The sequence below is a fragment of the Rhinopithecus bieti genome, unplaced genomic scaffold (genome assembly GCF_001698545.2).
Source record: "Rhinopithecus bieti isolate Rb0 unplaced genomic scaffold, ASM169854v2 scaffold_51688, whole genome shotgun sequence".
In the NCBI taxonomy this organism is placed as follows: Eukaryota; Metazoa; Chordata; class Mammalia; order Primates; family Cercopithecidae; genus Rhinopithecus; species Rhinopithecus bieti.
The window spans coordinates 1-633 of NW_016820059.1; the positions used below are offsets into that span (position 1 = coordinate 1).

A 633-nucleotide genomic window follows, 5' to 3' on the forward strand; every position below is an offset into this window, starting at 1 on the left:
TGAGATGCGCAGAGAGGAAGGGACAGGGCGGATAAAGGCACGAGGTGGGGTTCCGGCCAGGCCAGGAGGGGACATGGGACGGGTCTCGAGGGGGAGGGGCTGGGCTTCTCCCAACTCCCTCCCCCTCTCCCCGGGGCAGGGGGCTCCGAGGCGGGATCCTGAACGCAGTCCTGGCCCCGCGGCGCTCCCCGCAGGGCCGACCCTCGGAGACCCCGTGCAGGGCCGGCTGGGGGGCGCCGCGCCCCTCACACCAACGCGTAGTCGAACTGCCCGCGCTCGAGCGCCTCCTTGTGGTCGGTCCAGGACGAGGCGGGCATGCGGCTGTAGGGGTCGAGCAGGATGCGCACGCAGCGCACCATCAACAGCACCAGCACCACGAGCAGGCAGAGCACGAAGGCGAACACTGTGCGCTGCTCCGCATCCAGGCCCGCGCCCACCGGGGGCCCCGTCGACGGCGGCAGGGGCTCCGGCGACAGCGTCCACGTCGCGCTCATGGCTCACATCGCCGCGCGCCCTGCGGAGGAGGGGACCCGCCCCGGGGCGCCTGGGATGAGGCTGCGCCCTCCCTCCTGCGCCTCCTCCGCTTCGCCCCCTCCCGCCGCCGCCGCCGCCGCCCCCCTTACCGTGCCCGAC

General features: G+C 74.4%; 1 protein-coding gene across 1 annotated transcript; it reads right to left on the reverse strand.

Moving 5' to 3' along the window:
* Positions 1–6: 6 nt before the first annotated feature.
* Positions 7–627, reverse strand: CTXN1 (cortexin 1). The gene has a single exon (XM_017859418.1). It carries the CDS (start codon positions 492–494, stop codon positions 246–248), a length of 249 nt encoding a protein of 82 aa, XP_017714907.1. The 5' UTR covers positions 495–627; the 3' UTR covers positions 7–245.
* Between the last annotated feature and the right edge of the window lie 6 nt (positions 628–633).

What these genes read in the sequence shown, in the direction of transcription:
- CTXN1 (XM_017859418.1), bottom strand. Translation starts at nt 494, where the DNA reads ATGAGCGCGACGTGGACGCTGTCGCCGGAGCCCCTGCCGCCGTCGACG.